This window comes from Bos taurus, chromosome 19 (genome assembly GCF_002263795.3).
Source record: "Bos taurus isolate L1 Dominette 01449 registration number 42190680 breed Hereford chromosome 19, ARS-UCD2.0, whole genome shotgun sequence".
NCBI classification, from domain to species: domain Eukaryota; kingdom Metazoa; phylum Chordata; class Mammalia; order Artiodactyla; family Bovidae; genus Bos; species Bos taurus.
Window position 1 is genome coordinate 39,643,759 of NC_037346.1, and position 24,834 is coordinate 39,668,592.

At 52.0% G+C, this 24,834-nt stretch overlaps 2 protein-coding genes and 2 non-coding genes across 4 annotated transcripts in view; all 4 read right to left on the reverse strand.

Moving 5' to 3' along the window:
• PLXDC1 (plexin domain containing 1) overlaps positions 1-13,483 on the reverse strand; it is a 66,527-nt gene extending 53,044 nt beyond the window's left edge. The window contains 2 exon segments of the mRNA NM_001099077.1: positions 5,552-5,730; positions 13,393-13,483. Of these exon segments, the coding sequence (NP_001092547.1) occupies positions 5,552-5,730; positions 13,393-13,468 (255 nt within the window). The 5' untranslated portion in view covers positions 13,469-13,483.
• A 1,914-nt stretch (positions 13,484-15,397) lies between these two features.
• TRNAC-GCA (transfer RNA cysteine (anticodon GCA)) lies at positions 15,398-15,469 on the reverse strand. The gene has a single exon. It is a non-coding gene; the product is annotated as a tRNA-Cys (tRNA).
• A 662-nt stretch (positions 15,470-16,131) lies between these two features.
• Positions 16,132-16,203, reverse strand: TRNAC-GCA (transfer RNA cysteine (anticodon GCA)). The gene has a single exon. It is a non-coding gene; the product is annotated as a tRNA-Cys (tRNA).
• A 602-nt stretch (positions 16,204-16,805) lies between these two features.
• Positions 16,806-24,415, reverse strand: ARL5C (ADP ribosylation factor like GTPase 5C). The gene is given in 4 exon segments (XM_059878530.1): positions 16,806-17,837; positions 19,798-19,857; positions 19,859-19,947; positions 20,496-24,415. Coding segments are annotated over 4 exon segments (330 nt in total). The 5' UTR covers positions 20,628-24,415; the 3' UTR covers positions 16,806-17,788.
• Between the last annotated feature and the right edge of the window lie 419 nt (positions 24,416-24,834).

The following is a 24,834-nucleotide window of genomic DNA, read 5'->3' on the forward strand; positions in this document are numbered from 1 at the left end:
GAGAGCTGCTCAGGGCAAGGCCTAATGGGTTCCAGGCCAGGTAGGAATGGAGCACAGACCCTCTGAGGATTCAGGCACGAGGCCCCCACTCCGGGTCGCAGCGTGTGAACATGTGTTCCGGTGCATATGGGGTATATAAGCGCTGATGTTGTCTTATGTGTGTGGGAGCCCAGGAGTTAGTAGAGTTGGGTCCTTTGAGGCCAGTATGTCCAACGACTCACCCCGGGCAAAACCTCTTCTCTTCACCAACCCTGTCTTTCAAGGCCTCTGGAGATGGGAAATCCCTGCCTCCTTTGTTCCTTCAAAGGAGGAACGCCCACCGTGGGCCAGGCACTGGCTACAGAGTGATAAGACAATCTCAGATCTCATGTGCCTCGGTTTCAGGGGAAGAGAGGCAATAAAAACAAATAGATAATTCCATGCAGGAAGGGATATGAGCTATGGAGAAAAATAACCCTTTCCCTCTGCCCCAGTCCCAACCCTGCAGCTATTAGAAAACAGCCACATCTAGAAGTTTCTCTATTGCGGGCTAAATACCCCAGGCTCCTTCAACCATTTAGACTACTCTGGTTTCTGCATAACCATCTGAAAGGGGACACAAGCCCCTCAGCCATGGTCAAGGAAAGAAACACCCTCCCTCCCCACCACAGGATTCCCAGAGCCCCAATCCTTGTCGCCGGGGTTTCTGTGGGTTTCCATGAACACAGCTGGCTCCCACCTCCGTCCCTGGCAGCCACTCCACACTCCTGACTCATCCCAGCCCACAAGCAGTGAGGAGCTCCAACTCTTTTCCTCATGAACCGCTGCTAAGCCACATCTCTCCCACCTGATTTTAAGCTGAAGTGCCAGGATTTATATTTGTCCCGGAAGTTTCATCTGGCCTGAGGCCACCTATCATCCAGCCTACAGAGGAGGGCTTCTGGTTCCTAATCTGACATCTGAACTCTCTTCCGGCTGTTGGAGAAGTCTGATCTAGAAGTTTGATTTTCCAATCTTCTGGGCAGAGCCAGGGAGACCTCTACTGCAGTCAGAGGGGCCTCCTGCCAGGGTGGGGCCGTGCTCCTTCGCATGGACTCTTTTTTTTTTCTTTTGGCTGCACCAAATGACATGGGGGATCTTAGTTCCCCAACCAGGAATAGAACACCTGCCCCTCTGCAGTAGAAGCACGGAGTCTTAACCACCGGACCACCAGAGAAGTCCTCCTTCGTGTGGACTCCTGATGTGTTGAGGGGGCCACAAAGCCCTCAGGGTGGTGGAAGTCTTGTGATCAAGTACAGACGCATGGCACCTGAGAAAGCCTCACCTTCCGGTGATCAATCTGGTAATGGATTTTAAAACTGGCGTGGAATGTTATAGCTCAGAAGTTCCTACAGGTAGAGAACCATCAGGATCATATGGGGGGACTTGAAACAAATGCCCAGCTCCAGTGTTTCTCAACCAGTCAGTTCAGGGTGGAGCCCAAGAATTTGTGTTGTTTTTTAGGCTCTGGGGTTATTGAATCCATACTGGCTCTTAATGATCCCCACTGCCCTTTCTGAACGCCCACAGACAATTGCTTCCAGAAGGCCACGTCTCTGTGGCTCTCTTCTGCAAGGGCCTCTCTGCTCAGACTGGACCATGGTCCTCTGACCGTGGTGTCTGGCCCAGAGCAAATACCAGTTCTTTAACTGATGGCCTAACAAAGCTGGGGGTTGAGGGAGGGGTGAGCCTCCAGGCGTTCCCTTCCTCGGGGTGCCTCCCCTGCCCTGGCCCTCTGTCCCATCACCCCACCATGGCTCCTTGGTTCTGCAGGGTGGAGAAGACAGGGCAGGATGGGAAGTGAATGGGGCTGCCTTCTCTGAGGCTCCACCTCAGGGTTGGTATTAGGGTTAGGCGAGGGAGGCCCTGACTTCTGGTCCAACCCTTAAAATGGCACCAGCGAAAAGAACTTATTTACAAACAGAAACAGACTTGCAGATTTTAAAAATGAATTTATGGGGACCCAAGGGGAAACATGGTGGGGAGGGATAAATTAGGAGCTTGGGGTTAACATACATACAAACTACTAGGTATAAAATAGGTAACCAACAAGGACCTACTGTATAGCACAGGGAACTCGACTCAATGTTCTGTAATAACCTATATGGGAAAAGGATCTGAAAAAGAATGAAAATATGTACGTACAACTGAATCACTATGCTGTATATATACCTAGAGCTGGGCTTCCCTGGTGGTTCAAACGGTAAAGAATCTGCCTGCAATGCAGGAGACCTGGGTTCAATCCCTGGGTTGGGAAGATATCCTGGAGGAGAGAATGGCAATCCACTTCAGTATTCTTGCCTAGAGAATTCTATGGACAGAGGAGCCCAGTGGGTTATAGTCTATGGGTCGCAAAGAGTCAGACTCGACTGAGCAGCTAACACACACACATACCTGAAACTAACACAACATTGTAAATCAACAAGACTCCAATAAAAAAATTTTAAAATAATAAAGTGGCATCAACAAACTCAGCCATCAAGAGAATATTTTAATGCCATATATTTTTAAAATCAAATTAATTAGTTCAATTGATGCCAAAAAGTCCATGATGAACAAAAGGTTAGCATTTTAAATAAAGACAGGATCAGTAATGGTGCCAAGCCACATCGGAGGCTGAGGTAAAGGGAAAAAATAAGTCACAGAAACAATGCACAAAGAGAGTTCAGAGCATGTGTTACCCTGCTCCCTCCCTACCAGACTGCAGGGCGGCTGGGTCCCTCTCCCATGCACACTGGTGCAGCCCATCCAGCAGCCCCTGTGGCAGAGTGGCACAGCTCTTCCTCCTCTGGGGAGCCTCTCTCCCTGCCAGCTCAGGCTCACGTGCACAGTTTTAGCTGCTCCCTGCTGCAGCTTCTCCTAACATCTTCTCCTCCTTCACCCTGCCCACTCCTGGCCCGTCCGTGTATACTGTTCCTACATTAAACTCTTTAAAAAAAAGAAAGAAAGAAAGAAATGATGCAGGAAAAAGTATTAGGAAAGCTATTACATCCATGACACAAGAACCATAGGAGACTATTTTTTTTAAGAAAAGAATAAATAGCTCATGGAAATTAAAAATATGATAGTAGAAAACAAATTGGTAACATTAAGAAAATAAGGTCGAGGAGACTTCCCTGATGGTCCAGTGGCTAAGACTCTATGCTCCCAATGCAGAGGGCAGGGGTTTGATCCCTGGTCGGGGAACTAGATCCCACATGCCGCAACTAAGAGTTTGTATGCTGCGACTAAAGAGCAAAGATCCCGTGGGCTGCAACGAAGACCCAGCAAAGCCAAGTAAATAAATACTAAAAAAAAAAAAAGGGTTGAGAAATCTCCCAGAAAGTGGATCAACAACAACACTTACAAGCCAACAAACAGACAGACAACAAAAAATGCAAAGGGATGGACAATAGAAGAGAGAAGAAAGTTTGGGAATCAATTCCCTAGATGGACATCTAATCAAGGGGTCTGGAAGAAAGAACTGAGTAGGTAGTAGAGAGAAGATAGTCAAATCAATAAAACAAGAAGATTTTCCAGAACTGGTGAATATAAGTGCCTGGGTTGAAATAGCCAGTCAACTGTCCAGAGCAGCGAGACAGAAAGATAGGACAGACACTTTTAGAAGGCTGGGGTTAACTTAAGGTAACACCCTGAAAGCTTCCAGAAAAGCAGTTATCTACAATGAGCATAAGCACGACATCAGACCTCTCAACAGTGACATCAGAAGCCAGACGACCATGTGAGATGCCTGCAAACTCGTGAAGGAAGATTATTTTTAATCTAGAATTCTATATTCAGCCAAACCATCAATCAAGAGTGAGGATAGAATAAAGGCATTTTCAGACATGCAAGTTCTCCAAAGAATCTCTCTTCTTCTATAACCTTTCTCAGGAAGCTAAACAAATGAGGGAGCAAAGCAGGAAAGAAAAGACACAGGATCAAGAGGACAGGGCACCCAGCGAAGAGAGAGACTAGGGAGTTCCAGGATGGCTGCAGGCAGGCAGGCGAGTACCAGGCCAGCGTGACAACAGGAGAGAGATTCCAAAAAAAAAAAAAAAAAATAGACAGGTTTGACCACGCCAAACTTATGTCTGAGGCCAGTGGATGTTTAAGAATACATAGCCATGGACTTTCCTGGCGGTCCAGTGGCTAAGACTCAGTGTTCCAGTGCAGGGAGGTGTGGATTTGATTCCTAGTCAGAGAACTAAGAGCCCACACACTGTGCAGTGAAGTCAAAAGATTAAAAAAAAAAAGTACATATATTGTTGGTAAATACAAAAATCTAAGCAACTAGGCAGGGGTGGGAGGTAGGAAAAGCAAAAATGATGCAAGAAAGGAAACAATGATAGTGCTCTGACCGGCTTAGTAGTGAACAATATTTACCTGATAAAGATAAAAAGCAGAGCCTATGGATTTAACAATATCGAGAGCGTCAAACCATGTTTGGGGGAGTATACAGAAGGTGAATCTTCATCTACAGAACGGGCAATCAACATACAATGTCTAAACAGATTCATCAAGAGGCAGCTGCATAAGCAAATTACTTAGAAACACGGAGGTAACAGCCAGGTAAAAAGCTCCAGGTGGCATATTCTGAGCAAGGGACAGGCAGGTCCAGAGCGGAGGGGCGGACTGCTGTTTTATTTTCTGACTTCAGCACTATTTGACCTTTTTGATTGCATGCGTGTCTTGGATTTAAAAAACGAGTTATTGAAACATAAAGAAATGCCCATCCTCTTGTTGCTTCTCCTTCCGTAGTTTTTCTGCCTCCTGAGAATCCACCCTCTTCGCTTGCAGCCTTGGCCTCCTCCGCTCATGACCACGGGCATGCTCATACAGTCTCTCTCACACACTCACTCTCATCACAGACACAGCAGCCCACGGTGACAGATAAATGTACATAATACACAGTAACCCTCAGACACACACGTGATTACAGAAGCCCCCAGACACAGAAGCCTTCATCAGCTCTTCTGTGGCCGGCCGGGAAGCCGGCCAGCACTGCACAATCTCCATGTCTTCCCTGCTTCACCAGCCCCAGGACTGCCCCAGGCAGAGGAGGTTTTCTCCAGCCACACCACCCTAATTGCCTTCTCTGCTCAGAGTGCCCTGCCCTGGGGCTGAGCAGTGACACCATTAACCCTTTGGGGCCACGTGGTCTGTAGATGGTACAGAAATGGGGTAGGCACAGGGCCAGAGCTAGCAGTCAACGTGACTAGTAATAGCCACCTTCATTCTGCTTCTAGTGGAGGCCCTAAGACATGGAAGAGTCCAGTGTCTTAAACCCTGTGGTAATGCTGTGTATCCTTGAGCAAGTCACTGCCCCTCTGAGTCCACAAGGAGGTAGGCAGCCTATGAAGCTCTGAGATGCTAAGATTTTCTGACCTAGGCTGGGCCGGGCTTCCATCCCCTCCCCTGGGAGCCCTCTCTCCACGCTGACCTCCAGGATCGACCCCAAAGGATACACTTGTGGCTCTGACAAGCTTACAAGGGGCACCTGGGGCCTCCCCACCGCCACTTCCCTCCCCCTCTGTGTCCCTCCAGCACTCACCACCACCCTGGTCCCGTTATCCGGCAGTTTGTCAATGGCCAGGGTGCCCCCACCCAGGTCCTGGCTCAGCTGAGTCCTGTCCAGCTCCGACACCGGGCCAGGGCTCTCTCGGGCTCTCCGATTCCAGCCCCACGTGGTCCCCTGGGTGGCCCCTCCAGAGCCTCGGCCTGCATCCTGACCTGGGAGAAAGGGACAGAAAGCTGAGTCCTGGCAGTCAGAGTGAAGGCCGGGAGGGGGACCAGCCCGCTTATTTTGAGAAGCCCTGACCCCCCTGATACCATCATTGACTCTGGGGACACTGACACCACGGCAGGAGACACCCAGCATGCACCAAGCTCCACCCCACAAACTTTGCATACGGAACACCTGAGCCCTCACTCCAGCCCTCCACTGAAAATCTGATGTTCTCCATTTTTCGAACAGGAATCAGCAGCTCACAGAGGTTAAAGAAGGTCATAGAGCAGATCAGGGATGGAGATAAGTTTCAAACCCAGGCTGATCTGCCCCTAAAGGGTTGATTATTCTCAACCTCACTAGAATCATCTGGGGAGCTTTAAAAATTCCTGGTGTCTGGGTTCTCCACCCCAGAGATTCTGATGTAGTTAGTCTGTGGTGTGGCCTGTGCGTGAGGACACTTAAATGATCCCCAGGAGAGTTTTTGAAAAGCCCTGGACCTAACAAGGCAGACAAGGGTGAGAACAACCACTCTAGTACTTTCCAAACCAATTCCCTATTTCTCTGCCAGAAATGGCACATAATCTCATCTTCCAAGGGACTCCAGGGACTAGAAGCCAGAGAGCAGAGTTATTTTAGTTCAGGGCTTCTCATCGTTGGTACCACTGACATTTTGGACTGGATAATCCCTTGTTGTGGGGGACCGTCCCGTGCATTGCAGGATTGCAGGATTTTTTTTTTTTTTGCAGCATTCCTGGCCTCTACCCACTCAATGCCAGTAGCCCCTCCTCCCAGGTTATGACAACTGAATATGTCTCTATAATGGAAGCACTGTTTAGTCTTATCACTACCTTGGGCAAGTCACTTTCCCCAGGAAACAAGGAGCTTTACGAATCCATTGAGGATAACAAATGGGTTTCATCTCAAAAGCCACCTCCAATGGATTAGTGAGAACCAGGAATGCTCTAATGGGGAAGAATTCTGAGGCTCCATTTGTGTTTAGCAGGAAAGATGGTCACGATCAATTGGCAATGTCTGCGGCGGGCACAGGATTGAAGAGTGGCTGCGCCCAGGCCATCTAGCAGCCGTTCCTCGACCCAATATTCTCTCCAGTTCCCTCTTGGTCATTAAATGTATTCCAAATGACACAGAAACCATGCTTTCCCATTTCAGAAAAAGAGTTATGCGTGCCCACAAAGACATGTCTTATGCTGTTTCTCCAGTTGCCACACCTATTATGGACGTGTATATGCCCCAGATGGGAGGAGCTGACATTCCCTGTGACCTCCATCAGTTTCAGGCCTGTGCTGTGTCAGATGCCCTGCCCCACCTGGTCCCAGAGCTCCCGGAGGTAGCCTTCTCTCCTGCAGCACCCGCCAGAGGTCCAACGATGTGCCCGTCTCCCTGGTAGACTTGGGTTCCCCCAGGACTCTGCCACCTACCGTAAATGTGCATCCTGGTACCTGGCAAACAGTGGGTGCTCAATCACTGCACAACTTAGAACACGATACTGGAGGTAACTTGGGAGCCAGCAAGGACAGAGGTTGAGAAACGGCTTGGCCAGGACCAGGCCTGGGGCCAGGGCCAGGACTCTTTGCTGCGGGGCTCCGGTTTGTCATTAGACAGTTTATCCAATTAAGTCATTCTTGGCTGCTGGCGCCTGCTGGATCCTTGCCGGCCCCCTTTCACTCCCCTGCCCCTAATTGCAACCAGATGCTCTGGAGAAGATGGGGAAAGGGTGGTCTCCAGACCCCTGCCCCAAAATGCCCACTGGCTGAGACGGACCTAAACCCAGTACTGGGAAGGCAGTCTGCCTGTGGCTCAGACCCCAAGGCAGGGCTGTCTTGCCCCTCTCGGGTGGGGCCCACAGCTGCCTCTGGAGTCAGAACTATTTGTGCTGGTCTGGCCTGCCCAGCTCCCTGGGTCCTCCTGCAAGCAGCCCTCAGGCCTGGGCAGGAGCCAGAACAGGAAAGGAGCTTGTGCAGAACGAGCAGAGGAGCTCAGCTGGCCCGGAAAGGGATGCTAGGGATCTGCAGGCGTCACAGTCCTGCATCCGAGACAGGAGGTGCCTGGACGGTGCGGCCCAAGGCCTGGTGAGAGGGCCCCACCAGAAGTGCGGCCAGGGACAGCACACCTGACGCCCACAGGCTGTGTGACCATGGACCCATCAGTCTACTCGTCTAAGTAGAAGTAGAAAGTGGGAATGACAAGTGTGCCTATGGCACAGGCCACCATGAGCATACAGTAAGAAGCAAAAGTAAGATTTTATAAGTAGAAAGACTCAGGGCCAGGACCAGAGACCAAGTATCCAGGAAGGAGAAGGGCCAAGGGATGGAGAAGGAGGTCACCGAGGAACCTGCCCCACCCTGACCTAACCCTGAATCTTGCCCTCCCAGCCCCCACCACAACTGTCTCCCTGACACCCTGCCCCCTCCCGGTTGACTAGGATGGGACATCACTCCCTCAGCTTGCAGAAGGAGCCAGCACAGCTGGCTTTGCACATGTGTATGTAAGGGCCTATGTGCACACACACACACTTGCCTGAAGGCCTGGGTCCTCCTCCTCCTGTGGGCTCCAACTCCCGGCTACCGCCTGCTCTGCCCTCTTCCCAGCAGCCATCCCCTGCCTCTGCATGTGAGGGGACCCGCCTATGAGTGATGGTGAGAAGCTTCCAGAGGACCGCTAGTCACGTATTCATCCATTCCGCCACCCATGACCCCAAGTAGCGAACAAGTCTAGTGTTCGCACTGGGAGGGGTAATAACAATAATAGCTCACTTCTAGAGAATGCTTACCCTGTCCTGGCACTATTCCAAGGGTTTTAAACCCACTAACTCATTTAATCCCCACAATCGCCTCATGAGAGGGGTGCTGTTGTAGATCCATTTTATAAACTGGGAAACCCAGGTTGCGTGACCAGTCCATGACAGGGTTTGCACTCAGGCACAGCACGTGCAGGCTTGCTCACACCGCAGCACACCAGGTGACCCACACACCAGGCCGTTCTCTAGGGTGCAGGGCAGCCCCAGGGCAGGATGCACAGGTGCCGCTGGGCCCGAACCTGGGAGGTTCCCCGGCAGACTGCACCCCTTGGAATGCAGAGGGGCAACCCAGTGGCCGTGCCCCAACCCTCTTCGGGTGCCACTGCCCTGCTCCAGGGCAAGAAGCAATGGGTTGACTCCGGGAGGCCTGATCACACCATCCCAGCGCCTGAGCCAGGTCACCTTCATCCCACCTGTCACCCAAGCTTGCCATTCCAGCCCCACGGCCACCACTTGGTTGTGGCCACCATCACCTTTTTCCTGGTGATGACTTCAGCCTCTACCATTCATGCCCTTGGACCCGTCTCCCACACACCTGCCAGAGCATCCTGTCCAGAGGAAAAACTCCATTCCATCCCTCCTGCACTCCCCTCTTTGCCACGACCCTTCAGCTGACAGCCCAGCTCTCCCACTCAGCACTGGAGCCCCTTCGTGATCAGATCCCTGCTGGCTTCTTCAGTCCCCGAGTCCTTTCCAGGGCTCAACCCCACTCTCTCTGGCCATGGGACTTCACACAGGCAGTTTTCTCAGCCTAGATCATTCTGCTCCATAAATAAATGGAGCTGACGAGCTCTAGCTCATCCTTCAAGTCTCACGAGATGTCACTTCTTCCCAGCGCCTTCTCTGACACTTCTGTGCCTCACCCCAAATGCTATGTGCATAGTCCCAGCCCTGATCCTGACAAATCACTGCTATCTGGGCAACCACAAGCTCTAGGTGCTTGACACAGAGCAGATGCTGGTCAAGCACACACAGGTGATGGATGGAAGGAAGGAAAGAAGGCAGGCATGTTTAAATTCTCAGAACTCCTGAGGCCCACAGGGCTTAGAAGACCCTTCTCTTGGGGTACAGCCTCATCAGAAACCCTCCTTGTTATCACAGCAATAAAAGAAAATAAAATTGTCTGTGAGCAATAAAATAAAAAAACACGAGTTTGGAATCAAATAAGCTTGAGCTTGAACCTTGAATCTATCACTTACTGACTATGACATTGGACAAATTGCACAATCTCTAAGTTTCCTCCCCTAGAAAACGGAAATGATAAAGCCTACACTTGGCAAGTCATTGTGAGTCTTTAACAAAATACTGTACACAAAGCATCCAGCAGGGTCCTCCTGCCTTTCCTGGGTTTCATATGAGGACCAAGGGGTCTGGGGAAGGCTCCAGACCCTGAATTGAAATCCCGCCTCTCAGTTACAAAGCCATCAACTGCACTCTCTTCCCTCCTGCAGGCAGGCAGAGACCCACTGAGGACCCTGATCTGGGGAGCGAGAGGGAGGCATAAGGAAGGGGCAGGGAGGGATGGCCAGTGGCTCAGAAGAAAAGAGGGGAGGAGAGGAGAAAAGAAGAATTTGCCTCTCTGAGTTTCTCTAAAAGGGACAGAATGGGGTCTGTGAGCCCCTCTAATTCATTCACTCACTCAATACATGTTTATTGAGCCCCGTGTTCCAGGCGGGCTTCCCAGGTGGCATAAGTGGTAAAGAACTCGCCTGCCAATGCAGGAGACGTAAGAGACGCAAGTTCAATCCCTGCGTTGGGAAGATCCCCTGGAGGAGGGCATGGCAACCCACTCCAGTATTCTTGCCTGGAGAATCCCATGGACAGAGGAGCCTGGTGGGCCATGGCCTATAGGGTCACAAAGACTCTGAAGCGACTTTGCACGCAAGCACTATGTGCCAGGCACTGTGTGAGTGCTGGAGCAAAAACAGCGAACAGGTAGACACAAGCCCTGTGCCCATGAAGATTCTAGTCGGGAAAGACACACACAAAATGAGTAATTCAGCCAGTAAGACAGTGTGAGATGGTGAGACAGACTGTGGAGGAAACAGAAGGACGAAAGGGTTGGGGTTGTTTCTGCTCTGGTCAGGGCCCTCAGGGAGCCTCTCTCAGAGGTGGCCCTTGAGCTGACTGAGACCCGGATGAAGAGAAGTCAGTTACCTGGCGATCCCAGGGGACCGCAGCCTGAGTGTTTTGGGCAACAGACCCGGGCAGAATGCGAGCAGAGGTGGGGGTAGGGAGAGGCTGTTCAGTGGCCACTGGGTGGAGATTGGATTTCAGTCTCCATTTGTTTGAAGATCCCTCCCTGGTGAGCAAGGAGAAGGCTGGAAGCAGAGTCAAGGCTACAAGGGGCCCTAGAGGCAATCTGGTCCAAACCTCGTTTTATGGATGGAGAATCCAAGGGGCAGAAAAAGGATGAAGCTGCCAGGGTCACCCAGGGTTGGAGCTGGGCCTGATCTGCTAACTCCCAGGACAGGATGCCACCTTCAGTGGCCTTTTCCTTCTCTGTCTGCTGTAGGCACTTCCAGTTTCACTCAGCCCAGACCCCAGGGTGCCCCCAGCTCCCACCATGCACCCTAGTGTCTTCCTGTCTCCCCATCTGTCTATCTGCCTGTCAGCCTCTGTTGGTCTCCCTCACCACCTGACTGTATCTTTAGGTCACTCATCCATCTTTCTCCTGCTCCTGTTTTAATGATAGATGAAGTTTCAAGGCCAGTTCATCAAGAGGGAGGGGAGATCTCAGCTCCCCCCTGAGCCCCGCCCCCCTCCACCCCCCACCCACATCCCCTCTCCCAGCACAGCACAGAGGACTTGGAGCCTTGGGGCTGGATGGCAGCACCCACCACTCAGGTCCAGCTCCCAACTGCCCTCTCACCTGTCACCAGGGCTCCACCACCAATCGGAGCAGCCCTCCCCCAGAGGGTCCCACTCCCACATCTATTCTCCCTATAAGACACCCCCTGCCTCCACACAGGGCCCTCTCAAACCCAGTCTGGTCGTTGTGAAAAAAAAGCTCAACACTGAGAGTCAGCAGCGCCCCCACTGGCTTCCTTCAGTATCACCAGTCTCGCCTGCTGCAGAGAAAGTTCATTTCTCCTGGCTGAATCTGCCAAAGCTGAGGAGACAGGGCGTCCTCAACTGAGAGATGTGATTCGAATCTCTGCCTGCCCCCTCTTTTTGGCCCCCCAGGGTATCTACTCTTCTAACCACCTCTGAAGAGGCAGCCCTCAGCCCAGCCTGGCTCTGGCCCCTGCATTGCCCATCCTTGTTTCCTTCCAATGCCCTCTTCCCCACCCCTTTCCGTGGATCTCCCATCTCAGTCAGGTTCAGCGCCATCCCTCATCAACCCAGTCATATCCAGAGTTCAGAAGATCCCATCAGGATGGGTTTGCAAAAGACCTCAAAAATTGACCTGTCCAACCCATTCCTTTTTATATTGACTTAATTTTTTTTTTTTTTGCAATTACCTCATACACATCATAACAAATCTGAAAAGGAGAGAGAGTCATAAAAAAGAAAAAAAGATCTTTCATAATTCTATAATCCCACAAAGATTTTGCCCACAGCCTCACTTTAAAAGGGAGGAAACAGGCCCAGAGAAGGAAAGTAACTTGCTCAAGGTCACACAGCAAGCAAGATGTTGGAACTAGAAGTCAAGTCTCTGGCCACTCTCTGTGTGGTCTCTCTGAAAACTGGTGGTTTTGCATCAGCAGCCTCTTGCCACCTCAGTTTCCACCGCCCTCTGCCCACACTCTCCTTCTCAACAGAAACCCAGGCCTGTCTCAACAATATTCAGGGACCATTAAAGTCAAGAATGCCATCACTGATGCTGTGCCTGATGCCCGCAGACCCCTGAGACACAGCAGCCCAACTACCGCATCCCCCTGGACAAACCCTCCACCTGCTCCATCCCACCCTGGGGGACATCACGGAACTCTATCTTCCCAATTCTCTCTGTCAAGAGGCTTGACTGCAATTACCCACCTCCCCAACCCCAGAGAATGCCTGCATACATAAGGAAGAAAGAGGAGAATGCAAAATTACTTGCTGAAAAATGGTTCTCCTTTATAACAGGAGAGACTCAAGGTAGATCTCCGAAAGGACTTCCAGGTGGGAGAATGATTGCAGAGAACTGCTGTGGGGAAGGTAGGACACCCCACCCTCCTAATCTAGAGCCAGAACAGCTAAAGGCCAAGGGCCACCAGGGGAGTACAGCAAGAGTGACTGCAGGACCCTAGAGGCTGGGGGTGGGGAAGCAGCAAGTTGCTTCTTTCTGGGCCCCGCGCTGCTCTTCAAGTACCAAACAGAGAGGAGAGGGCGTCAGGCTCCCCATTGCCCTTGCTGGAGCAGAGATGGTGGGTCTCCTCCATCCTCCTGGCTACTGCCACTCAGCCCCCAGACTGGGTCAGCTTGGGAGTGGGGGCAGCGGAGAGAAAAAGGAAACAAAACTGAAGCAAGACATCCCAGACTTCGCATCTCATCAGAATTCAGCCTCACCCAGTGTGGCCAGGGGTCCCTGTGACTCTCCCACCGTCCCCTTTGGGGCCAGAGCCCAATGCCTTATGGATTCCCCCTACTGGGGTCCCTCCAGTGTCCTTCCAGGAGGGAAGGAGAAATGCGGGCATCGGTGTCTGATCCTTCCACCCTCACTTACACACCCTGTGTGTTTAGGAAAGTAGGGGTCCCTGTTCACCTGCCACCGTCCACAGCGCTCCTGGCCTCCCGCGGACACGACCCCCGACGCCTCTGACATCGTCAGCCTGCCGGTACCTGTCCATGCCCACGCCCGCCCACCTGCCCCCTCGACCCACGACCCTGACCCACCCCCATCAACTCTGGCCAGTCCTACCTGCTCCGGGCTGGGGGCTCAGAGCCCGGGCAGCCTCCCTGAGCACCAGCACGAGGAGCCAGAGCTCGGCCCGCATGGTGGAGGCCAGGACCCGCCCCCGGCCCGCAGCTGTCCCGGCCCGGCTCGGGCGGCGTGGTCCCCCGGGTTGGCCGGCGGAGGGGTGGGCGGCGAGCGGCAGCGGAGCGCGGGGCAGGCAAGCAGTGAGAGCGGCGGAGCGCCAGCGGGCGGCGAGCGAGCCGAGCGGCCTCCCGGAGCGGGGACCGGGGAGGGGGCGGGGCGGGGGGGGGGGCGCGGCGCCTCCGGAGCTCTCCCCGAGTCTTCCCCAGCCCTCCCAGCCCTGCCCGAGCGCTCCCCGAGAGCTACCGCGGCCGCTTCCCAGGCGGGAGGAGGGGGTAGCGGGAGGTGGAGGGGGACAGGGCGGGTAACCCTCGGGCTGGGAGAACCCCCGAAGAGCATCAGCTACCCCTACACCGCACCTTAGCTCCTGCCTGCCTTCCCCTCCTCCACTCCCTGGGGGAAAGCGGTGGAGAGAAGGCTCGAAGGGCCAGATCCCAGGAAGGGACAGCGGGCGCCCCTTCCTCAGACCCTGGGCTCCTACCATCCACCCCCGACCCATTTCCACCAGGCTTCCCGACGTTCTGGGCGATTCCACGGAGTTGTGCAGGGATCTGATGCCCACCCCCACCCCAGGAGTCTCCCCTTGCAGCAGAGGCCTGGATTCCACGCCCTCTTATGGCTTCTCTCCACTTTATCCCACCCCGCAGACATGGGGATGGAGGGGACCTGGATCATCCCTACTTTGAAATAACCTGGACTTCTTCCCATCACCAGAAAGTAACTGAGGTCACCCTCCTCTTTGGGGACCCCAGACCTCCACAGGGCCCGACCCAGTCAATCTTCAGAGGAGAGCAAGGAAACGTCTCACCCCAACTGCCACCACCTTATAAGCAGGCTCTGGGAATAGATCACTTTTTTTTTTACCCTACCAGAACAGAATAAAAATACCCTCAATTTAGGATGGCAGGGAATCAGGTCAGAACCCGGAGGTGCCTCTTCCCTCCTCGACCTACTTCGTGCGAAGGCAAGGAGATCCCGCGCTGGATGGAGGGAGAATGAGGGTGAAGGCGACACCCTGACATATACAGGCTGGGGCCCTAAAGACGAATCTTTCAGAATCCCAGTTCCTTCTTCCTCAGGACCCAGGGTCCCAGAACCGACCTCCTTTAGCCCCACATCCCCTAATCACTTACAATGGGACAAGACTAGGCCTGTCTGTAAGTTCTTCTTGTCTCATTTAAATTGCGGTTTTGCCAACTCTCAGAAGCAAAAAGGCTGCTGCTTCCAGCTGCGGCTTCTTGCTGCCCTCTAGTGGCCACGTGACGAGACGCAACGCGCGTGTTTTGCGGTTTTCCTCGATTTTCCAGACCTGCCTCCGCGCTGCGCGCTGTCTCCGACTCCAGCCAGGCGGGTTCACATCTCCTTGCCCCTACCTTCCGAAAGGTCAAGGTGAGAGGACCCAGGACGGAATTTCAACTCCAGCACTGATCTTTTTGAACAGTCCCCTGTCCGGGATGCCCCGCGCACGGTCTGTTTTAAAAGGTCTCTTAATAAAGGACTCAGGTTGAAACAGCAACTTGGAAATAATTAGAAGCAAATGACATGTCAATTTTTTTTTAATGTAAGCTTCTAGAACTTGAGTGTACATCAGAATCACCTGGAGGGCTTAGAAAACACAGATTTCTGGGAGCCCCCCCCCCCCCCCAAGTACTATAGTTCTGAGGCCGAGAATCCATATTTCTAACACGTTCCCAGCTGGTGGTGCTGTTCTCAGTAACACATTTTGAGAACCTCTGCTCTAAATTTCTGTTTTGCTGTCTCGCCGTTCCTCATCTTGCCCAAAATAGCAGTGGTGAAGTAAATGTCAACATAAAATAGTAGAAGTAGAAAGTTGTAAGAAAAATGGTGATTGGGAGAATCCGAATTTGGATCCTTAAAAAGGTACACAAGGGGGCACCCGGATTTGAACCGGGGACCTCTTGATCTGCAGTCAAATGCTCTACCACTGAGCTATACCCCCTCTGCTGGTTATCCGTCTGCGGATGACTTCTTAGTGCTACTCCAGCGCAGGCGCTGTGACTGGGTACAAACGGAAGTGGAATCCAGTATTTTCAAGAGACAGAGAGACTATAAATCTCGAGAGACTACTTATCTGAATGCAGAGTTTGTTTCCTGAAACTCTGAACTAAAGAATTATAATGATGTAAGAAAAAGCAATTTGGGACTGCGGGAGGGGAAGTCCCTCACTTCCCCTAGATTTCTCACTTCCTGGACCTTCCTTTGGGCCTGGGTCCGCCTTTCCTGCCTTGCTAGAGCGCCCCTAGCGTTTCCCTTGGCGCCCATCTCTCTCCTACACGCTCACAAACACCTCCAGTCCTTCCTGTCCCAGCCCAAGCCCGGCCCTTAGAAACTCAGTCTGTCTTCCAACAGACTGAGATCCCGGTATACGTAGACCTGCGTGCGGGCGCTCACGCCTCCACCCTACCATCAGGAGAGCCGGCCTTTGTACAGCCCCCACGAGGCTGAGGGCGTGGTTTGGCAGGACCTGGGGTTCCACTCTGATCGCCGGCAAAAGAGCTCCGCAATGTTGAAGGACCCTTCCTCTTTAGCCTGTAAGGGAACTTCAGTAGGAGCACTGCAGGACTAAGAAGCCGGGGAAGGAAAAAATAACCCAGGCCTTAGAGGGGGCACCCGGATTTGAACCGGGGACCTCTTGATCTGCAGTCAAATGCTCTACCACTGAGCTATACCCCCGTGGTACCGGTGCTGCTTGCCGGTTAGGATGAATTTCTACGGAATAAGGGAATAATTAATTTTCACCTATTGTGTTCTTTGTAGCTAACCTAATGGAAGGCAGACGGCATCTGAATGGAGATATTTAGACTTCCTGAGTTCTTCCCCTCATCACTCTTTATGGAAACCACCGGGTTAAGAAATCCTGAGCCCACTATATCTGTGTCCAGACTCTCACAGCGTTGTGCATCTCCTGACTTTCTAAGAGAACAGACCCACTGACCTCAGGACCACCCCAGGTTTTCTGGGGGTAATAGCACTGCTCCCTGCACAGCATAGGCAGCCTGGTTTCCATCCTGTTTCCAGCTCTACTTTCATAGTACTCCTGGGCTTTTCCAACCCCTTAAGTCCCCTACTCCCCTCCTTCCCCTAGGCCCAGGCAGAGCCCAGAGCTCTGAGTGCTGGCAAACCCGGTGTTAGTCACCTGGCAGAGGGCTATAGAGCCCAGGACCGAAGAGCCAGTCCCCATATAGACCCTAAGGCAGCCCCTTTCCACTTCATAGATGGATTTCCCCTGCCAGAGAATCAGTTTTGAGGTGCAGCCAAAGGAGCAGGCAGAAATAAAAGATGAGCAGTTTTCAATGGCATTTATTATACCTTCATAAAATTCCTACTACGGTGTGGGAAAAAAATCACTACAAAAAGACAAGATAAACAAATGCTGTAGGAATCTGGGGTATTGGGAGGAGTGGGATTCACACTGGAAGGATACTGGGAGTGAAGGGGTAGCTTAAAGCTCAAAAGCTGTGGTCAGACCCAGCGTCTCAGAGGGAATGGGAAGGTGGGGAAGGAGTGGAACCCCCTGCAGTGTGAGGACCCGTCTCTGGCTGGAACGTCCAGTCCTCCACCCTCTCCCCTCTCAGGCTTTGGCTCTGCCCCCCTTCCCTGGTGGTTCAGAAGTTAAAGCCTCTGCCTGGAATGAGGGAGACCCAGGTCAGGAAGATCCCCTGGAGAGGGAAATGGCAATCCGCTCCAGTACTCTTTCCTGGAGAATCCCATGGAGGGAGGAGCCTGGTAGGCTACGGTCCATGGGGTCGCAAAGAGTTGGACACGACTGAGCAACCCCTGAGCCAGCCTCTTCACCTTTCTAGCATCTCCTTTGACTGAAGCGTATGGGACAAAGATGGCTAAGGGGCCGGAAAGCTGGAGTGGGGGTTAAAGGGTTGGGGTAGAGGTCTAGGAAATAAAGAACAATTCCAGGGGTCTCTTACTCGGCCCTCCATTTTTCCTACAGAGAGGTTGAGGGCTGAGGGAGGGGGCTCCACTTCCTGATCCCCCAACACATCCAACAGCTCCCCTGGTGTCTCTAAGAAGGATGCCTGCTTCCATGGAGTGAAGGGCAGCTTTTCTGCTGTCCTGTCTGCAGCAACTCAGGGTGCTCCATCTAGCTCCTCAGTGGGGGGGTTGGGTGGACAGTAGCAATCTCACCATCCATAGATGCCCCTGGTCACTACAGCGTCATAGAAAAATAATAGTCACTTGGGTTTTCTACCCACATAGTCCATGCAAAACCCTCCAAGTTTCTGGTTGGCCTCAGTCTGGGACATCAACTGGCAGTGGCCTGAGACTGCATCCACTGCAGCCCGGCAGGCAGCCTGGGAGAGGGAAGAACAGGGCAAAGATCAGCATATCCCATGAGGCTGATGGCCTTCCCAACCCCCAGCCCTGCCCAGAGCTGACTGCTGGAACGCCCAAATTTATATCCAGTTTTGCATTCAGTTAACAAACATAAATGAACTGTGCAATGGGTATTATGCTAGGGGTTACTGGTGAAAAAATAGACATGCCCTCTAGGGTTTGCAGTCTAGCAGAGGAGATAGATATTAAACAAATGGTCAAAAAAATAATTGTATAACTACATACTGTGATAACGTTTAGAAAGGAGATGTACAGAGACCTCTGGATGTTTGGGAGTTGGGGAGGGCTTCTTGGACAAAGAGGCCTGGAGACCCACCTTAGCAATGTCTTTGGGCAAGCCTCCAATGCCACCTTTCCACCCACTCCATCATTAGGTCAGTGCCAGGGTGGCTTCAAAGGCCTGCGAAGAGGCTCCATAAGCAAGTTCTTTCATTAGACTGTGAGCAACTCCAAGCAAGAATGGGGTCTTGGTCATGTCTGTATCACTTGGCACAGTGCATGGCACATGAGGGTTACCTAGGAAATGCTGATTGAATTGAACTGAATATGGGTTGGAGACGGGGGTAGGGGGCTCCTCCTGACCCAGGAGTTAGAAGGACATGGCCAGAAATACGTGGTTCCTTGGGTTGGCCTGCCTAAAGTCTCACCTTCTTCAACTGGGCATCCAAGCCCCAAACCCACTGTGACTCCACTTGAGAGGGAAGAGGACAGGGGATTCTCCAGGCCTGATTCAAGAACCTTTCTGTGTGACCATGACCTAGCTCCTTCACATTCTCAGATGTTTAATTAGCAGCTCTCTTCTCAGCAGCCCCTCCCTGGACACATTATCTAAAATTGCAACATTCTCCCTAACACACATCCAACTTCCCTTTCCTATTGATGTTTCCCCTTCACACATCACTTTTTAACTTACTGTACATTTTTCTTATTTTTATTGTTCAGTGTCTCTTTCTCCCCTCCTGGAAAGTAAGCTCCGTGAGGGCAGGGATTTCTATCTGTTTTGTTCACTACTTTTTCTCAGGTGCCTAGAACAGTACCTGGCACAAAGTACAGTCGTTTCTCTGTATCCATGGAGTTCCAGGGTTCCAGGACCCCTGCAGACATCAAAATTCTCAGACATTCAAGCCCCTTGTATAAAGTAGCATATATTTGCATATAACCTAGTCACTGATTTAAATCAGTACTTTAAATCAACTCTAGATTACTTATAATACCTAATATATTGTAAATGATATGTAAAAAGTGGTAAATATAATATAAATGCTGTGTAAATCATTGCTAGCACACAATAAATTCAATTTTCACTTTCTGGAATTTTCTGGCTTTTTTTTTTTCTGAATATTTCCAATCTACAGTTAGTTAAATCTGAGGATGTGAAATCCATGGATATGGAGGAACAGCTGTAGGTTCCCAGTGAATGTTAATTGAATGATATCATTTATTCTCTATAGAAACACTGGGAGGAAACAGCTTTCTTTACAGATAGGGAAACTCAAGGTCAGAGTCAGTGATTTCTGCCTGGAAGGCTTGCCCCCCAGGTCTTCCCATGGTTGTCTCTTCACTCAGGTCTCAGTTCTGAAGTCACCTCCTAGTAGACATGGCCCCTGACCACCAGAGCTCTAGCAAACCCATCCTTGTTATTAAATTTCACTTTCTTCCTGCATTTCTCAGTACCGAAAATGTTTGTGTTTGGCGCGTCACCTCTCTCCCCAGTAGAACAAGCCCCTGGAGAACAGAGACACTGTCTTGCTCACTGCTTACAAACAGCATCTTAACTGTGGGTAGGTGTTCAGCTCTCCTGACCCAGATGCTAAGGGATGCTATGAGTCAGATTCTGACAGGAGAGAGACGAGAGAAGTTTCTGATGATCAGCTGGTTGGGACAGGCCCTGAAGGTCCAGGTAGGACAGCCACTAACCCTTCCCCGGTGAGGGCACAGCAGCCCTGTATGTGCCACGGGTGGTCTTTGATGGCACTAGGGTGAGGAACTGGAGATCTCCACGATGGTCATGGAGTCCTTCATGTCCTGCTTATTGGCAAAGATGAGGATGGGCGCATCGTGTAGAGCCTGTGGACAGAGGAACCCAGCCCCAGTCAGCCTGCCAGGACCCAGCCTCCCTTCCCACTGCCCCATGAGCCCTCTCAAGCTCTTCTGCTTTCCCAGCAAGACAGCCCCATGCCCAGGTGGGCAAGGATGGAAGCCCTGCCCAACAGTAACAACCACATGAAACGATACCAACAGTCCATGGAGGGCCCACAACCAGCTCAGAGTCCTTACAACGATCCCAGGAGGAGGGAATTGATGACCTGTCCCATTTACATTGTACTTGGGGAAACTGAGAATTAGAGAAGCGCAGTAACTCGTGTGGGGTCCCACCACAGTGAGTGACAAGTGAGGTCAGGACTGGCACTTGCAACTCTGAATTCTGTGATCAGTTGTGCTGAAGGCCTTATTGCCCTTCATCTGGAATAATCTTGCCCTGCCCAAGCTGCTAGGATAGAGGTGCTCAGAGACTGGGACATCAGTAATGATGCTCAAGCAGCTGTGTGACTAGACTGAGGTCACACAGCTAGTAGCTAGTGCCCTGGGTCCTCTCCCAACTGCAGGGAGCTTACCTCATGGGCCAGCATCTTATACAGCTCCTCTCGAGTGGTCAGCAGCCGGTCCCGGTCTGTGCTGTCAATCACAAGGATGATGAACTGGCCAGCAGAGGGAAGTTGTGAGTGATGACACACACATTCATTCATCCCATGAATGTGTCTCTTCCCACTTTACTCTGCCTTGATGTGAGCCCCACAGAAAACAAACTGTCCAGTCTCAAGACCTCACTGCCCTAGTCCCATATGAATTCCCTTTTTATCCAGACCCAGGGTGGACAGAGCACAACTTCTGATTGTGTGCCAGAGGTTATGCCAAGTCCTGGGCGTTGTGACTCCACTTGGGTCTCGCCACAACCTTGCGGAACTGGAACTGTTACTATCCCCTTTTACAAACTAGGAGACTGAAGGTCGGTGAGGTGATGTGGCGATCTTGCCCTCAGCCATACAGCCTAAGAGTGGTAGCGCTGGAGCTTGAAATCAGCTCTCACTCCAGGAATGAAACCACTGGATTCTGCTGCTGCCAGAGTGAGAAAGTAAGGCCCCCAGAGACAAAGAGCTTACCCCATCCGATGCATCAAACAGAAAGCTGCCAGCAAGCAGACAAAGCTGCCAGGAAGTATTCAAAAATTTTAACAGGCATTGTGCTGCATTAAGTATTCAACACATCTGAATTAGCTCTTGTTTAATCATTTAATTTTCACAACTCATGAGATCATTTAAAAAAAAATTCTTTGGTCAAGTTGCACGGCATGTGGGCTCTTAGTTCCCCAACCAGGGATCAAACCCATACCCCCTGCAATAGAAGCACAGAGTCTTAAACGCTGGACCGCTAGGGCAGTCCCAGAGAGGTCGTTATTACAGTTTCCATCTCACAATAGGGGAATCAAGGCTCAAAGAGGTTAAGTGACTGGCTAATATCACACAGCTCCTCCAGCCCAGGCAGCCTCCTACCTCAGTGTTGGAGTAGTACGTGCTCCAGGTGGAGCTCAGAGACTCCTGTCCTCCTATGTCCCACATGAGGAAGTGGGTCTTTTAAAGAACAATCTCCTCCACGTTACTACCCATGGTGGGACGTGTATGGACCACCTCATTTGTCAGGCTAGGGAGGTAGGAGAGGGCACCAACCATTCAGCCCAGTCCACTGTTAAGTCAGGCTGAATCAAACTCAGAGCATCTCAGCCCAGGTTGACAGAGCTTCTGCTGGGGATGAGGGAATGCAGACAGGAGGGAGATCAAGTCCTGCTTGACTTGGACCCCAGAGAGGGGAGACTCATTAGAACAGTCTCCCCCAACTTTAATATGCAGCTCAGTCTTGCTAAACGGCAGATTCTGATCCAGAGGGTCTAGACTGGGGCCCAACATTTTGCATTTCTAACACTTTCAGCTGATGTCAATGCTGCCAGTGTGTGGACCACAGTTCAAGTAGCAAGGGATTGAAAAAAGGAGACAGACATAAGTGAGGGCCTTCAGAGAGGGGCTTTGTTTAAAGTGAGTTAGAAAAACAAACAAACAAACACATGTTTTTATATGTAGGAAATACCTCTGGAAAACCTGGGACATAAAACTGGGAGTTAGGGGTGAGAGGGAACTTTACTATATATATATGCTCATGTTGTTTGAATTTCTCTTTTCTTCAGGAAAAATTATACTTTTTCAGGGAGAATTTTCCTAAGTAAATACTCAGGAAGTTCCAAACAGGAGAGATGCCATCCAGAGAGTGAATATCGGGAAACGCACACGTGCCAGGCTCTGCTAGACCAGGATCTATACAGTCCACCCAGACCCAAAGCCGGCCCTCCCTTTTGGGTCTGAAAGTGAGTGAGTGAAGTCGTTCAGTCGTGTCCGACTCTTTGCGACCCCATGGACTGTAGCTACCAGGCTCCTCCGTCCATGGGATTTTCCAGGCAAGAATACTGGAGTGGGTTGCCATTTCCTTCTCCAGTCTGAAAAGGGACTGAAAGGGGGAGGAAAAATGAAGACACAAGGCTGGGATGCCGGAGTTTGCGGAGACCTGACGCTAGGGGGAGCGAAGAAGGCGATCATCGGTCAGGTTTGGACAGCTTTACGCTCACAACCGGCTTTGGCAGGGACCGCGGGTAGATGGCGGGGAGCAGTGGGGTTGCTCATACCGAGCAGGATTCGAATACCTGATGGAGAAGCCACTGAACCGAGGGGCTCCTGTACCAGGAAGGTCACACTAGCGTTCCGCCTATCTGTTCTCCCGGCTACCAGAGACCCAGGAAAGGGCTCCGGTGATTGGTCCAAATGCCTGTCAGTCTAGTAGGAAGGCCCAGCCCCCTCAGAATCTGAGAGTCTCTTACAACTGGTAGAGAATGGTGGTCTTCCCTGCATTGTCCAGTCCCACGATGATAACCTTGTGCTCTGGAAGCATCCGGGGGAAGGGCAGGGTCAGGGCCAAACCCGATGACCAAGGGATTGTGTGCCCCACCAGCCTCCAAGGAAGGAGACATGTGTTCCCAGCAGGCTGGGGGACCTCGGCTCACGGTACTACTTCTGCTCCCGAGCCCCCTCTCCACACAAGAAACCAACAGGACAGATTTCTTTCCCACCGGGACGGGACCCCTGAGCCACCTCGGAACAGCGGAAATGAGAGCTGAACCCCACTGTCCCCTCTCCACATTTCCAGAAAAATGATTGTGCAAAAGGTCCGGGGAACCCAGGGCTTCTTGTTAAGAGAAGGGGTTTGAAGAAAGAGCTGAGCGTGAAGTCACGACCGTAGGAAACCGGCGACCGCGTTTAGCCCGAGGAAGGAGGCTCGCCGGGCGGGGCGCCCAAAGATGCACCGAAGCGAGCGACCGACGAGGAGTGGGCGGGAGGGGGCAGAGGAGACTTCGGAGCAGGCAGGGAGCCCCCACGCAGGATTATTTGAGCGTGCCCCATCGCATCTTCCCAGACCACCCCACAGGTTGAGGGGGAGGAAAGGGGGCGGATAGCAGGTGGGAGCTGGGTCAAAGTGGTCACTTGGATGACTTATGTGCCTCTTACCCCGTTCCCAGAAGATGCTCATCAACTTGGCCATCAGTTGTCCCATGGCATGTCCCGAGTCAGACAGGGCTAGGACTCGGGGGGTCTTCGGGGGCCCAGGTCGAGCCCAGATGCTTGGAGCCCCTACCCCTGGGGAAGGCTGTCACAAACTTTACCTATGAAGTCCCTGAAGCCCCGCGAGTCTGTCCCCTAAGGGGCCTGGGAATCCCCTGGGACTCTGGCCCCAGGAGGGCACCATGGACCTTACAGGGACAATGAGCTACCATAGCCCTGGAGGTGCAAGGAAAACGGGGTCCAGAATTTACATCTTCCCCCTCACCCTGAGGAAACCCCTGAGTTCTCTGGGTGGACTAGTCTCCCCTGCAAATCAGGAAACCTAGCACAGGGCCCCACACTAGATGCCAGCTCTTGCTTCTCCAAGTGCCGTGTCTGGGGAACTCAAAACAAGCAAAACCCTAAGCTATCCACCTTCTGTACCTACTAGCTGTGTGATGCAGAGAGGGCTCATGGATCCTCTCTGAGCTGGGAGAATGTTCCAACCCTCAACAGGTCTCCAGCTGTGACATCAGTGTGGGCCTTTAGGCCTCCTTCGGGTGAGCTCCCTTAGGGAGGGCTTGATGTCCAGCTAGGCTCCTTGGTGATGGGCAACTTCTGCAGGCTCCTTGGTGATGGGCAACTCCTAGGAGTAAAGCAGTGCTGCTCCCATGATTTGCTGGCAAACCACCTGCTTGGACATAGTTTTCTGATTCCCAAGAGTGGGCATCTGAAGATAGGGATGGAGCAAAGAGAGAGCCTTCAGCCAAGAAGACCCTACAAAGGGGTCCAGGATCCTGAGACGCAGCGAAGGAGAGCCCGGGCCAAGAGAGAACCAGGCTGGAGGAGACAGAGGAAGTGGGGAACTGCTTGTTGTTGTGTGTGAATTTCCTTCTTTGCATAAACTGGGGGAAACCAGAAGACAAAAGGAGATGTGAAGAAAGCAAACCAACATCAGACGGAGGGGGCAGTTAAGAGAGACCCATCACCACACAAGAGATTCAGCTTCTTCCAGCCCACTGCCACTGCCCACCTACAGCCCATCAGTGATCCTCTCCCCAAAGAGAACAACTTTTTAACTGGTCCTCCTGCCTCCCCTTTACCTAGAGCATCTGCCTCACAGCCCTATGAATCTTTCTCAAGCACAGCTCAGAGTCTGTTACTCCACAGCTCATAAACCTTCAATGGCTCCCTGTTGCCCACTGGATTCAGATCCATCTTCCCACCTGACATTGAAGAACCCCCAAGAACAATGTCCCACCCGCCTTTGTGGGTTATCCCCCATGCTCTGCATCCATGGTTCTTGTCTACACAT